At 39.6% G+C, this 14526-nt stretch overlaps 1 protein-coding gene across 3 annotated transcripts in view; it reads right to left on the bottom strand.

Annotated features, from left to right (window-relative positions):
- The window catches only part of SKIC3 (SKI3 subunit of superkiller complex), a 102224-nt gene that overhangs the window by 85770 nt on the left and 1928 nt on the right, over nucleotides 1-14526 (bottom strand). Inside the window, exons 2-5 of one of the 3 annotated variants that reach the window (XM_042250770.2) lie at nucleotides 9562-9632; nucleotides 5979-6129; nucleotides 4365-4455; nucleotides 977-1120 (exon numbers count right to left, since the gene is read on the bottom strand). In XM_042250770.2, the coding sequence (XP_042106704.1) occupies nucleotides 977-1120; nucleotides 4365-4454 (234 nt within the window). In that variant the 5' untranslated portion in view covers nucleotide 4455; nucleotides 5979-6129; nucleotides 9562-9632. Of the gene's footprint in view, nucleotides 1-976; nucleotides 1121-4364; nucleotides 9633-14526 lie in introns of all 3 variants that reach the window. The other 2 variants (XM_004009085.6, XM_060416615.1) reach the window with 2 other exon arrangements.

Genomic DNA, 14526 nt, shown 5'->3' on the forward strand with positions numbered 1-14526 from the left:
ATAAAAGTCCCTTTTGAAAATAAAGTTACAGGCCTCGCTCACCGAAGCTTGGTCACCCGTGTCATTCATTCATTCATTCATTCATTCATTTGCCAACATCATCCATCCTGAGGGTATCCCTGGACTCTGCTGAGGCTGGACCCCAACAGATGGGCAGAGTGGTTCATTTCATCATTCTCTTTACTTTTGAAAATGTATTTCACACAAAAAATACTTTTTTAATAATTGCTATGCAATTTTAACCCCTAAGGTGTTACCACACGACACTATTTCCACATGGTCAAAAGAAAGAAATCCAAGGACTCTGTGGAAATTATCATTTTTGCTTCAAATAAAGATAGATATCCTAAACCAATCAGTACACAATAAAAGCTAGCATCAGAGAGATGTTACCAGACAACCTACTCATGTTCTTGTTCATGTGAACCTGAGACAAACAGGTTCATGTTCTCCAGAGTCTTCTACCTCCTATTAATCACAGTTTCTAAGATGTGATTGAGACACGAAACAAAGTCATTAAACATGAAAAAGCTGGAGAAGCCAAGTAAAAAACAGAGACCATTAAATAAGAAAAAAGAATGTAATTCATATTTATAGATACAGAATTTCAAATCTTTTCATATTATTTTTTAAAAAACACATTAATATACCATCTTTTCCCTCAGATAAGCATAAAGAATATTCTTGATAAGTCTCTCATATGTATACATAATTAAGTTAGAGATTTATATAATCATGTTTCAATTTCTGTCCTAACATTTGCAAATAATCCTTTGGATTAGATGTTAAATAGTAGCAAACAGCATGCTTGGCACCAACTAACTTTCAAGTTTACGAGATCAATAAATTTAATTTCTTCTCTCTTACACTGGGCAAATGGAGATCTAAATGCTTATTGTAAAGCTGTCACCTGTATTTTGTAAAAAGTTCTTTCCTATAACATAGTTAAAAAAAAAAAAAAAGAATGTCTACATACCTGCCAAGCTAGTAGCTGATCTGGCTCTAATTCAGCAGCTTTCTTGTAGGCACCCTGGGCCTGATCAGGCTGTTCTAGCTCGGCTGCAGCAACGCCAATAAAAACCCAGGCATTATAGTTATTCTTCTCTTGTTTTAACACTGTCTGGTTGAAAAAATTAAAAGAGACAGTTGTTACGTTTTAGAAACTTGTGGACAAACAACAATCAAAGACAGTCTACCTAACAGTCAGGAAATCTGGATCTACCACTAACTTGGTGATCTTAGAATACCACTCAGCCTCTCTGGTCCCCAGTTTCCTCAAGGAGAGGGGGAGTTGGACTGGACCAGTGACTGCAGGGGGCCTGAAACATGAGGCATGTTTTACAGAGATGCCCAAGTAATCCTTGTGCCTCAGCCAAATGCCTCCCTCTGCCCCTTGAGAATAACACTAAGTATAAAAAGCACAATTAAGACTATTCTTACCACCCCCTACGGCACACTGCTACTAGTCACTTACAAAACTACTTTCCATATTGTATCCAACTCCCTTATCCAACTCCTGTATTTTCTTTCCCCTACAATAGCATCTCCCCATATTAAACAGATAGATATTTTCATTGAAATTATATGCTAAGAAATTATTTTGACTCCAATGTGACTGCACCAAATATGTTCAAAAGAAATAGTTGCGATGAATGTTTAAACAACACCTGTCAACTAGAACAAAAACTATACAGAGAGCTACTGCTTACAGAAGTAACAACCACTCACTAAGGTAAAACAGTTTGAAATGGAAAGCAAAGACGTTCCAGTGAAAGGAACACAAAACTACCAGCTAAAATGAAATTAGCTCTTAAGGTTTCACATATTCTAGAGAAAAAGAACACTTCTGAGTTGAAGCAGGCAGATTATTAGTCTTATGTGCGGCCACATGACACTTCTAGCAATGTCACCAATATACAGCACAAGCTCCATTCTATCCCATAATGCTACCTCCCAAAAAACCAGCACCCATGAGGTAAGCACCAAAGCTAAGCTCCAAACTCTGAAGTCTTATTAACGTTTGTGTTCCCAACACCAAGGGCAATGACTGGCATACAACTGTGGAGCAAACAATAAACGCCATAGTCAACCCACAGTCAATAAGGACCTGCTGTCTGCCTAGTCACCGGGTTTTTCAAGATTGGAAACAGACTTTTTAAAGAAATGATTATAACAGTGCAGTGAAAGCAGGTATGGAATTCTGAGAGAGGGAAAATAGTACCTGACCCCCAACTCCATCCAAACAAGTCAGACAAGGCTGCCTAAAGGCATGCTTATACTGAGTTACAGGCACACCAGCAGAGGAGGTGATAAATCAGACCAGACACAGCAAATACACTAAGGAGCAACTTCTCTTAAATTTCAACATTCTAGGTTACTACATATTAAGTCGTCACACATTTGCCACTGACTAGTTCCCCATCTTTGGCTTTCCAGCTGAGTCTCAGGTATAAATTATAAACTGCTTGGTGGAATTCATATGTGAATCAGAAAGAAGACGGCTGTGGTACTTCTGTATGTATTAACAGAAACAGATTCACATGTGTATTAGATCAGTCTAGTGCTGAAGGAAACAACCCCTCCCAGCACCCCTGCCACCTCCTCCTCCTTACCATGAGTCTGAACAGCCTGTCTACCTTCTTCTATATGAGGGTTAGTTCTGCCATGGCCTCCACCCTTGCTGGGCTCACTAGAAACCTAACCTCTCAAGGGCATCCTTTACCCGTTTAAGACTCTCATTCTATGCTGCTATCTATTTCCCCCAGGCTTACTCAGTTCTCTCCCTCCCACTGTCCTGAACTCTTTAGTGCAACCACTGAAAACTCCCAATCTGAACAGCCAAGGTCCCTATGCTCAATCTTTCTTTGAAGTGCACCAAGTTCTGTCGCAATGAAACTGGGCTGTGGCTGTGGCCCTACAGATCTTACAGGCTGCAGCTGATTTCTTTTCACGTTCTTCCCACGTATCACAGGCCAGGAGCTAAGACAAGGGTTTCCGTTGCTCACACTTGTCACTTGTAATATATTCTTCTTCTGCTACCCCTCCTCCTTCAAAAACCCCAGCACCTCTGAAGATCAAACCACCAGCTATACTCTAGAAAATATCCTTCTTGTTGCTACCATCTACCAACCTCCTAGGAATCCCCTTTCCTTCAGTGAAAATAGGGTATCCCTCCTCTCCACTTCAGCTCCAGTAATCATTCTATCAGTCATGTAGACGACCCAATGAACGTCAAGGCCTCTCAGTCACTTATCCTCAGTACTCAGCCATCCAAAACCTGGGTTTCCAGCATGTACGTCTCCTAGCCTCCCAGTTCAATTACTGCAATGGTGACAATTCTCTAACCTCTATTATGACCAACTTTTGCTTAATCTCACCTCCTTCCAACTATCACCCTACTTCTCAATTCTCATCTCTCATGCCCCAGCTTACACCATATTACACATCACTGTCATCACTCCCTTGCAAACATCCTCAACTCCTTTGCCTCTCTTTCCCCTCAGCTTTCTTACTACCTATATATTGAATTCATCATGTCTATCTCCAAGCCTGAGAAGGGTGACATGAAGGAAGAAACTACACAGCTGAATACACTGATTTCACTTTAATACCATGAAATTTTCAAAAGGACATTGACTAGAGTCTGGTAATCCTGCTAATCCTTACTAATAAATTTCCTCTCTCACGGCAAATGACAACTATATCATACCTTATTTTGTCTCAAGCCTCCTACACAACTCCTCTTTCAGCCTCAGCTTATACCTAAGAAGACAGGAGCCATCAGAGGGGAACATTTATCTTCCCACCACCACCACCCAATCTACAAACCTGATGGCTATGGATCTGTATCTATCTTTCCGCCTGTTTAGACAGAAGAAGTGTCAAAGGCCCTCCTCTCAAGCTCTGGACCCCACCCTCACTCACCCTCCCAGGGACTGCTCTCCTACTGCCAGCCTGCATCTCTCCTGCACCTTCAGTTCCTCCTTCTGGAGGCGAGCATTTCCATCAGCACAGACAGGAGCTTCAGAATCCTAATGCTCACAACCACACACCAAGCGGATTCTCCCGTTGACATACCATTAAAGAAGGAAAACTTTAAGATACAATAGTGTTCCACAGTACAACCCATCAAAAGACAGCTAAGAGACATTCAGGTTTGGGGAACTTGGCTTTGACAAGTTACCAATAGAGAGAAAGACAAAAGTAAGTGGTAGAAGTAACTTATCCTGGCACAACCACATTAATGGTTCTACTAACAGACCTGACCACTTTCGTTGTATTCAGACAGAAATGATTCACATATTACAAATCAGTGATGCTTACAGCTGTTTCTGTCCTGGAAGGAAAAAAAATATATTAGTTACCTTACAATGTTTCAAAGCTTCTTTGTATTCTTTGTTTCTGATTGCATCTCTAGCACTTTTCAGAGCAGTCTTTACTTCCTTGCTGGACATTCTGTCAAAACAAAAAGCCTGTTTATACTTAAGTAAAGGCAAAGGACTATTCAAGAGGACGATATACTAATTTCAGCCTGAATGAAACTACAATGATACCTGCCTAACTATAACAGTCCCAACAAATTGAACAAACTTAACCTCTGAAAAAAGGACGCGTAATTCCTTCCACATGGAGCACTCTTTCCTCTTAAAATAAACATATTTTTTTATGTTTAAAAAACAGAAAGTCATATCATCCCTTCAGATTTTTACTCAAACGTCACTTCCTCAATGAAACCTTCCCTGGCCACGCTATTTAAAATTTTAACACTTTCTTCTTCCAATTCCCAACCACTCAATATTCCCTAACTATCTCTTTAACACTGCATTTATTTCTCTTCAAAGCACTTAACACCATCTAATATATTATATACTTATTCATTTATTATCTGTTTCCCAGCCTCACCAGAATATAAGCCCCATGTAGGCAGGGACTTTTAATCTGTTGTTGTCGGGTTGTTGCTGTTGCTTAACTGCTGCGTCCTTAATAGCTAGTATCTGACGAACGGTAAATATTAACAAACATTTGCTGAAATTGCATTGTATTTGAATTATATGCATTCTCCGTATAGTAGGCTAAAACACAGATGATCTTATGGGCCAGGACCCAAAGCACACACCACTCTCAATAGAGTTCTACACAAAGCAAATACTAAAATAAATCCAAGTCACAGAGTTAAAACATTAACACAAATAAATTTCAGTAACTATGATGTAAGTTTAAGAAAGCATTCTGTTTTGAATGCATTTTATTAGTTTCTATAAAATATAAATCAGGATTTTAACTTTTTTCACAGTAAGGATTTCTTTAGGATGACAGTAGTCTAGTATTCCCTGAAACATAGTATTCTTTGAAGAGAAGTAAACATGTTTATATTTAAATAAAGGCAAGGAATATTCAAGAAGACTGTATACTAATTTCAGCCATAGATACTTCAATTTGTAGACAAAATATTCACTGAAGATATATTAGTGTAATCTTAAATAAACTAACTTATTTTAAGATGTCACAACTTATTCCATTTACCAGTAAACCAGTCAAATTCAATCACAACTTGTCTTGAAAAAAGAAACATTTGTATTTTTTTTGCCAACTCTATTGAACTCTAACCTCAAGAATGTAAAACAAAGCTATGTATATATTAGGTCATTATAGATCACTGATGCTCAAGGCAGCAAAATGAACAAAGAAGATGGCTCACTGACTTGGTAGCTGACAGTTCTTTACATCCAAACAGGCTGAGGCACAAGTATAAGATGAAAGAAATTTAAGAAGCCAGAGAATTTTTTTAAAAAAAATCCTTTTGACTTAAAGAAGTTTAGATTCGAATAACACAAAAATTAAAATATCAAAATATCAATTTATCTATGGCCAAGACGAGATTTCCTAAATAGACAGAAAAGGGGTTTTTTGCCTAGTTACAATTAGACAATTAAAGCAACATATTTCATATGCTCTTATTTTGGACACTGCTCTGTTACCTGAAATGATATTGGCATAAATTTACAGACGTAAAACATCAGAAGGATTTTTATACAATCTGTAAATCTTGCTTGAAGCAACCAAGTCTGTATGCTGATGCAACATTCTATTTCTCACACCTAAGTTATCTTTGGTAGATAAACCTGCAGACTGAAAGAAGAGAATGACAGTGATGATGACAACTAATCTGGACCGACAGGGATAAAAAGAGACATCCAAGAAGAAAAAAAAAATCAAGAGATACCCAAGTTAAAATCAAGATAAGGCCAAGCAAAAGCAAACAGAAGAATGCAACTTTTCCAGGACAAAGATCACCATCTTTTCTATCACCCAAGATACAAGTAAAAGCACTTCTGAACAAAGCAGAACCAAGCAGCACTAACAAAGCGTGCAGCTCCCAAGCTATACACTGCCTTTGACAGAAGACACAGAAAGGCAGGCCTCTGCTCTGGAGAATACAATCCCAATCCAGAGAAAGACCTCGGGCATATGAGTCACTGAAGAATCAAATTCTAAACTAAGGCTAATGAGTGCAAGTGCAATACGAGCGTAGAAGACAGAAGTGTGATGTGAAGTGATCAACAGCTACGATGTGGAGAAAGGAGCTGAGAATGGAGGGAAGAAGGACAACTACTCCAGCCAGAGGCATTGCATTAGCAAAGTTGGAGAGAGAGGAATGAGTGCGGAACGTGTAGGCAACAATAAGGAAGCCAGGCTGAATGGAAGAAGAAGGACTTGCTGAAGAACAGAAGAAAATTAGGCTGGGTAGGTAGAGCACCAGTTTACGTAAGACTTTGAAAACGAGACAGATAAATCTGGACTTAAATGGAACAGCCAACATGGAGCTGTCAAATGCCTTGAAGTGGGTTATTTTTAAAGACCATATGAGACAAATTTTATTCTTCTCTTGGTTGCCAATTCAAATGTTCAATACCCTTCTATAACCTGACATGTCTTCACAGGTAATTACATCTACTCTTGCTGTACAAAAAAGGTCTTAATGACCCGGATAACCATGATAGTGTGATAACTCACCTAGAGCCAGACATCCTAGAGTATGAAGTCAAGTGGGGCTTAGGAAGAAGCATCACCATGAACAAAGTTAGTGGAAGTGATGGAATTCTAGTTGAGCTATTTCAAATCCTGAAAGATGATGCTGTGAAAGTGCTGCACTCACTATGCCAGCAAATTTGGAAAATTCAGCAGTGGCCACAGGACTGGAAAAGGTCAGTTTTCATTCCAATCCCAAAGAAAGGCAATGCCAAAGAATGTTCAAACTATCACACAATTGCACTCATTTCACATACTAGCAAAGTAATGCTCAAAATTCTCCAAGCCCGGCTTCAGCAATACGTGAACCATGAACTTCCAGATGTTCAAGCTGGATTTAGAAAATGCAGAGGAAACAGAGATCAAATTGCCAAAATCTGTTGGATCACAGAAAAAACAAGGAAATTCCAGAAAAACATCTACCTCAGCTTCACTGACAATGCTAAATCCTTTGTGTGGATCACAACAAACAATGGAAAATTCCTAAAGAGATGGGAATACCAGACCACCTTACCTGCCTCCTGAGAAACCTGTAGGCAGGTCAAGAAGCATCAGTTACAACTGGACATGTAACAATGGTTCCAAACATGCAACTGGTTCCAAACTGGGAAAGGAGTACATCAAGGCTATATACTGTCAACCTGCTTATTGAACTTACATGCAAAGTACATCATGCGAAATGCCAGGCTGGCTGAAGCTCAAGCTGGAATCAAGATTGCCAGGAGAAATATCAATAACCTCAGATATGCAGATAATACCACCCTTATGGCAGAAAGTGAAGAGGAACTAAAGAGCCTATTGATGAAGGTAAAAGAGGAGAGTGAAAAAGCTGGCTTAAAACTCAACATTCAGAAAATGAAGATCATGGCATCTGGTCCCATCACTTCGTGGCAAATGATGGGGCAACAATGGAGACAGTGACAGACTTTATTTTCTTGAGCTCCAAAATCACTATGGGCAGTGACTGCAGCCATGAAATTCAAAGACTCCTGGTCCCTGGAAGAAAAGCCATGATGAATCTAGACAGTGTTTTCAAAAGCACAGACATCACTTTGCTGACAAAGGTCCGTCTAGTCAAGGCTATGGTTTTTCCAGTAGTCATGTATGGATGTGAGAGTTGGACCATGGAGAAGGCTGAGCGCCGAAGAATTGATGCTTTCAAACTGTGGTGTTGGAGAAGACTCTTGGACAGCAAGGAGATCAAACTAGCCAATCCTAAAGGAAATCAATCCTGAATATTCACTGGAAGGACTGAGGCTGAAGTTGAAGCTCCAATACTTTGGCCACCTGATGCGAAGAGCTGACTAATTGGAAAAGACCCTGATGCTGGGAAAGACTGAAGGCAGGAGGAGAAGGGGACAACAGAGGATGAGATGGTTGGATGGTATCATCGACTCAAAGGACATGAGTCTGTGCAAACTCTGGGAGACAGTGAAAGACCGGGAAGCCTGGTGTGCTGCAGTCCATGGGGTCACCAAGTGATGGACACAACTGAGCGACTGAACAACAAACTTGCTGCAGTGGAATCCTCTTGTTCTCCTCCGATCCCTTGTTCATTTGATTTGGCATTGAGCATAACAAGCTAGCACCTACACCTTCTCTCTTCACCAAAATCTAATGCATATATATAAATAAATATTAGTTTCAGGGGATTATATTTTTCTGAAAGACAAAATAATCTGCCTTTCTAGCCCTCTTTCTAGCCCTGAAAATGTCTTTCTCTTTTTTAGGAAGTGTTACGGAGAACGAAGAGGCTCATTCACTCATTTTCTTCACAAAGCTTTATAGAGCACTAATCATCTACCCATTTCGCAGAGTAAAAATCTACTACTCACAAGGATTCCACATAACCTCATATTCCTCTGTTTGGGATGCTTCCCTCTATTTCAAGCATTTCCAACACTTCAAAGGAAACCCCAGCCCTTTTACAAGTGTCTTTACTATTCTTCCATAGCCCCACAAAATTTATCCTTATACCTCTCCTCCCATTTTTTATCCTCAATCTCAATGATAAGAAAAGTGTATATTTAGCACATTCTCACTCAGTGAAGGGTGTTTTGTTTTGTTTTGTTTTTACTACCACTAAAGGGGTTTTGATTCAATGTATCAAGCATAAAAAGCAACAACTGCACCTAATAAAAAGTTACAAAGTGACAACCTTGCCAAAAGACAATGATATACCTCAAAACTAACATTTAGATGACAGGTGCATGAACTGATATGTCCTCCACACCCCAGCTAAAGCTATGGAAATTGAAGCCACATTCAGCAGTGCCAGATACAAACATTCCACAACGCAAAAATAAGAAGAAAAAAAAAATAGTAGTGATAACAACAATGGAAGTTAATTACAAAAAAGCAAAAAAAATGACACCTTTAAATCTAATTGCAAAAGTCTAACGGTGCTTTGTGATAACCTATAATCTGGGATGATAACCCACACCATTTAACCTTCCTTCTCAAAAGAATTGGTAATATCAGTCATTAAGTAAAAGTGGAGTCTACCTATGATTTAGCACTCTAGACACTTACCTTTTACCTATAATCACAAACTATCTTCTTTGTTACCTGAGTTTCAGATTGTTCCTTAAATGTTTATCCATCTAGATTAAGTAAAACACAAGACAGTTAGGCACATAAAAAAGGTAACATACACCACCCAAAACATGTTGAATTTTTTAACACATCAGATTCAGGTTCAATTTTCATAATTTATAATTTAAAACATGAGAAATAAGTATGTACAATTTTCCAATTTCTTTCTTTCCCAAAAAGATATTAATTATAATCTCCAAATTTCTGAATTGGTCTAAACTGTGTCCCCATGGCCTCAAGGTGATAAAAGAAACTTCCATAAGCAATCACATTTAAAAAAATTACAGAAACTCAAAACACACCGACTTCAATGTAATAAACTGAGGCAGAAGAGAATATTATCTACTTCTACACTTTGTTTTAAATCTAGAACAATTAAGGGCACTTGTGTGTGGGTTAGTCGCTCAGTCGTGCCTGACTCTTTGCAACCCCATGGACTATAGCCCACCAGGCTCCTCTGTCCATGGTATTCTCCAGGCAAGGACACCGGAGTGGGTTGCCATATCCTTCTCCATTAAGGGCACTTAGTTACTCCCAATTTGCAACCTAATTACACTGAAGTGAATCTTGTTCTAAGCCACATAAAGAATTCTAAATGTGAAAAAAAAAGCTGCCCATATCAGGCAACTAGTTTGTAAATTTAATTAAACAGACCAAACTTTTTTTAGATATTAATAATAATAATCCATCTAACTAGCCATCTGAAATACTAACACAAATTCTACATGACTACAAATTCTAAGTATCTTTTGATACTATCTCTGGAATGGATCCTGTCAAACAAAATTAACCCAGAATGCTTCCTGGAGAGAATAGAGATGGTTTTAAAAAACGGAATAAAGGAAAAAAAAAATGCTTCTTTAGAACTAGGAAATGAACAAAACTTAGGTGAAGCAGGTGGAGGTGAGTAAGAAATAGTAAGTTTGATAAACCATGCACTAGTGATAAACCTATTTAAATAGAAGGGTTAGTTCCACAGAAGAGGGTCTTACTGGTAAGAAAAAGTATCGTGATCCTCACAATGTCTAGGAAAGTAAAATAAAAGTTAAACAAGAAGCGGGGAGGTAAAATAAATGTTAAACCCTGACTCTCCATGTCACTAACTTCCTTAAGCCCCTATTCAGCTACAAATGATTACCCTCCACACTCAACTTGATTTTACTGATTAACTCAGTCATTCCAACTCTGTTCTCAGAAAATATCCAAGAGTTTGTCAGCCCCTTCATTCTGCCACATGCACCAAGTCAACAAAGACAGATCTGGATTCAAGCCTCCACAGATCCTGGGCACCTTACTTCACGTCCAAGTCTATTTCCTCACTGGTAAAGTGAGGACATCACTTACCTTCTATGTACATAGATGGAGTAGCCGACACAGTATCTGCGAGTTCTGCAGGCCTTAGCCCTTACCACCCTCTCAATCAACTTCACCACTTTCCTCCCATTCCTAACTCACAGTGGTTATTATACACTTTTAACACACATTTAAAACCCCCAATCCTATCTTCCTTGATCCCTCAAGAAGTAACCTTCTTGTCTATGTTCCTCAAAAAATGGCTACCACCAAACACAAGTATCCTCTTTAAATTAGTTACTACCCAAATACTAAAGACTACAGCTTGACAAATGCTTTATGTTCTGGAGCAGAAAATGGCAACCCACTCCAGTATCTTGACTGGAAAATTCCATGGACAGAGGCGCCTGGCGGCTGCAGTCCTTGGGGTCTCAAAGAGTCAGACATGGGCATGCATGTATGTTCTAAACAAATGTATTGTCTCTCAGGTAAAAAAAAATCCCTATATAAAGGTAACGTATTTTTGGAGTTCCTTATGTATCCAACATCTATCAAGTATTATGACCTTTCAGCTTCCAACTACAGTTTGTTTTTAGTTTCCCTACATTCAAATGCAGTAATTTTCAATTAGCTAAAGTGAGAATGGAAGAATCCCCTTTTCAGTGTTACCTCATATTTCCTTTTTCCACCATTCCCCAACGCTTTTCACCTCTCCATCTTTACTTCTCCCATTCAGCCTATTCATATTTGCCTCTGTTTACTCAAATGCTATGTGTAATTCAAGGCCAAATTTAAGTGTCAAGCATAAAGTCTTTTCAGACAAATCTCACACAGGTCTGAACTTATAACATTTCACTGTCTAGACTAACATATCCACAAATATATTTGGAACATTAAATGCTTAAAGGTGTTACCATATCTAGCAGTTTTGTGAATACTGCACACTATATATCACTTTTTTGAAGTCACAGTGCATTTTAAAGGCTCTGAGAAGTTCTACAGTAAAGACCCAAATACAGTTTAACCTAGAAACTCTGAAACTTATATTACATTTATTTCAATGAACAGCAACTAACATTGTGAAATACACTAGCATTCTCCAAAGTACCATTTAGGATTTTCTGGTTTGGGGCTTTGTTTGGCAGCTAACTGTACTTTTTCATATCTTTTACACAGTTATTAAATTTACAGGTGTGTGTGTATTTCCCACAACTAGAGTATAAGTTCCTTAGGAACAAAGACTTTCCTATTCTCCCTTTTATTTCCCAGTGTCTGGTACACCTCAGATAGTCAATAAATAGTCACAGAATCACAGCAGGTGAAGGCAATACTGAATTTATTCCACATAGTCACAAACTGCACACTTAGCAACGTGTGCTTTTCTTAGGGCAGAATACAGTGCTGCTGGTATGCTGGATGCTAAAAGACTATGAAGAACCAAAACCTACACCCAGACTTTAAAGTGAACAATTTTCTGAACTGCAAAGTTCAGTATTTCACGAAAGCAATTAGCCCTTAATATAGGATCTTTAACTGATGACTTAAACATACACATAACGGAGCCCTTCCCTCAGTGCACCACACTATACACACACAGGTACACACAGAGAGATGTGCACACAGAGTGGTATACACACACAACTCAAAAGCACCTTTTCTGATATGGTAAGTTGCTGCTGCTGCTGCTAAGTCGCTTCAGTCGTGTCCGACTCTGTGCGACCCCATAGACGGCAGACCACCAGGTTCCGCCGTCCCTGGGATTCTCCAGGCAAGAACACTGGAGTGGATTGCCATTTCCTTCTCCAATGCATGAAAGTGAAAAGTGAAAGTGAAGTCACTCAGTCAGGTCAGACTCTTAGCGACCCCATGGACTGCAGCCCACCAGGCTTCTCTGTCCATGTGATTTTTCAGGCAAAAGTACTGGAGTGGGGTGCCATTGCCTCGTGATGATGTGATCACTAATCTAGAGCCAGACATCTTGGAATGTGAAGTCAAGTGGGCCTTAGAAAGCATCACTACGAACAAAGCTAGTGGAGGTGATGGAATTCCTGTTGAGCTGTTTCAAATCCTGAAAGATGATGCTGTGAAAGTGCTGCACTCAATATGCCAGCAAATTTGGAAAACTCAGCAGTGGCCACAGGACTGGAAAAAGTCAGTTTTCATTCCAATTCCAAAGAAAGGCAATGCAAAAGAATGCTCAAACTACCGCACAATTGTACTCATCTCACATGCTAGTAAAGTAATGCTCAAAATTCTCCAAGCCAGGCTTCAGCAATACATGAATCGTGAACTCCCTGATGTTCAAGCTGGTTTAGAAAAGACAGAGGAACCAGAGATCAAATTGCCAACATCTGCTGGATCATGGAAAAGGAAGAGAGTTCCAGAAAACAACTATTTCTGCTTTACTGACTATGCCAAAGCCTTTGACTGTGTGGATCACAATAAACTGTGGAAAATTCTGAAAGAGATGGGAATACAGACCACCTGACCTGCCTCTTGAGAAATCTGTATGCAGGTCAGGAAGCAACAGTTAGAACTGGACATGGAACAACAGACTGGTTCCAAATAGGAAAAGGAGTACGTCAAGGCTGTATATTGTCACCCTGCTTATTTAACTTCTATGCAGAGTACATCATGAGAAACGCTGGACTGGAAGAAACACAAGCTGGAATCAAGATTGCCGGGAGAAATATCAATAACCTCAGATATGCAGATGACACCACCCTTACGGCAGAAAGTGAAGAGGAGCTAAAATGTCTCTTGATAAAAGTGAAAGAGGAGAGCAAAAAAGTTGGCTTAAAGCTCAACATTCAGAAAACGAAGATCATGGCATCTGGTCCCATCACTTCAAGGCAAATAGATGGGGAAACAGTAGAAACAGTGTCAGCCTTTATTTTGGGGGGCTCCAAAATCACTGCAGATGGTGACTGCAGCCATGAAATTAAAAGACACTTACTCCTTGGAAGAAAAGTTATGACCAAACTAGATAGTATATTCAAAAGCAGAGACATTACTTTGCCGACTAAGGTACGTCTAGTCAAGGCTATGGTTTTTCCAGTGGTCATGCATGGATGTGAGAGTTGGACTGTGAAGAAGGCTGAGCGCCAAAGAATTGATGCTTTTGAACTGTGGTGCTGGAGAACTCTTGAGAGTCCCTTGGACTGCAAGGAGATCCAACCAGTCCATTCTGAAGGAGATCAGCCCTGGGATTTCTTTGGAAAGAATGATGCTAAAGCTGAAATTTCCAGTACTTTGGCCACCTCATGCGAAGAGCTGACTCACTGGAAAAGACTCTGATGCTGGGAGGGACTGGGGGCAGGAGGAGAAGGGGATGACCCAGGATGAGATGGCTGGATGGCATCACAGACTCAATGGACGTGAGTCTGAGTGAACTCCGGGAGATGGTGATGGACAGGGAGGCCTGGTGTGCTGGGATTCATGGGTTCGCAAAGAGTCGGAAACGACTGAGTGACTGAATTGAACTGAACTGAACTGATATGATAAGTTACTGGTTATCAAATATGCTTTATGTCCATAATAGAGTGTTCAAAAACAAACTGAAATGATAAGATAATTACCCAAAAGAACTGGGAAGGCCTGGGCAGGGGG

This window comes from Ovis aries, chromosome 5 (assembly GCF_016772045.2).
Source record: "Ovis aries strain OAR_USU_Benz2616 breed Rambouillet chromosome 5, ARS-UI_Ramb_v3.0, whole genome shotgun sequence".
NCBI classification, from domain to species: domain Eukaryota; kingdom Metazoa; phylum Chordata; class Mammalia; order Artiodactyla; family Bovidae; genus Ovis; species Ovis aries.